Raw genomic sequence first — 764 nt, 5'->3', positions numbered from 1 at the left:
CTCCTCCATTCTCCTCTCGGGATCTTGGGCATGCACGCACACATGCCGGACCTTGAACCTCGGTGGTCCTTGTGGGAGTCCAGTGACAACCGCTCCCCACCTGCTGGCCCCCTCTTATTTCTCTAAGGAGGGGACGGTCTGCCCCTGCAGCGCCAAGGCTGGCTGAGCGGAGCCAGAGTTGCCGGGCCGGGACGCTGTACGACCCGCCCAGCCCGGCCCACCGCAGCCAGCTTTAAGGAGAAACGTCACAGGACCTCTACTCGCGAAGGCGCCCACCTCGCGCGAGAATTCACCCGAATGGGCACGCAACCTCTTTGACGCCACAGCTGACGGAGAGGAAGTTCCGGAGGACCGCAGCACGCAGGCGCGACACGCCAGCCCGCCGCGAGTGCGCAGGCGCGCCGGCTGCTGTCCTGAGTGCTCTTCCTTCTCTCCAGACGTCAGCGGCCGTTGGGTCCTATGTCGCGCCGGGCCCTCCGGAGGCTGAGGGGGGAACAGCGCGGCCAGGAGCCCCTCGGGCCCGGAGCCCTGCAGTTTGTCCTCCACGATGACGATGACGCGGCAGAAGGGCCAAAACGGGGGCCGGGCGGCCGGCGCCCCGGGGGCGCAGAGAAAGAAGGAGTCCGAGTCAACAACCGGTTCGAGCTGGTGAGCGGGGCCGCAGGGGGCGGGTGCGAGGCGGGGCCGCGACGGCACTGACGCGGCGCGGGCGTCAAGTTGGGTCGGGCCGCGGCGGGGTGGGGGCGGGGCCGAGCCGGGAGGGG

General features: G+C 70.0%; 1 protein-coding gene across 1 annotated transcript in view; it reads left to right on the top strand.

Moving 5' to 3' along the window:
• The first annotated feature begins 334 nt into the window (after window positions 1–334).
• The window catches only part of TCF25 (TCF25 ribosome quality control complex subunit), a 42,396-nt gene continuing 41,966 nt past the window's right edge, over window positions 335–764 (top strand). Inside the window, 1 exon segment of the mRNA XM_006152523.2 lies at window positions 335–648. Within this exon segment, the coding sequence (XP_006152585.1) occupies window positions 460–648 (189 nt within the window). The 5' untranslated portion in view covers window positions 335–459.

Source organism: Tupaia chinensis, unplaced genomic scaffold (assembly GCF_000334495.1).
Source record: "Tupaia chinensis unplaced genomic scaffold, TupChi_1.0 Scaffold000355_1, whole genome shotgun sequence".
NCBI classification, from domain to species: domain Eukaryota; kingdom Metazoa; phylum Chordata; class Mammalia; order Scandentia; family Tupaiidae; genus Tupaia; species Tupaia belangeri.
This window is presented reverse-complemented; position numbering and strand designations above follow the sequence as displayed.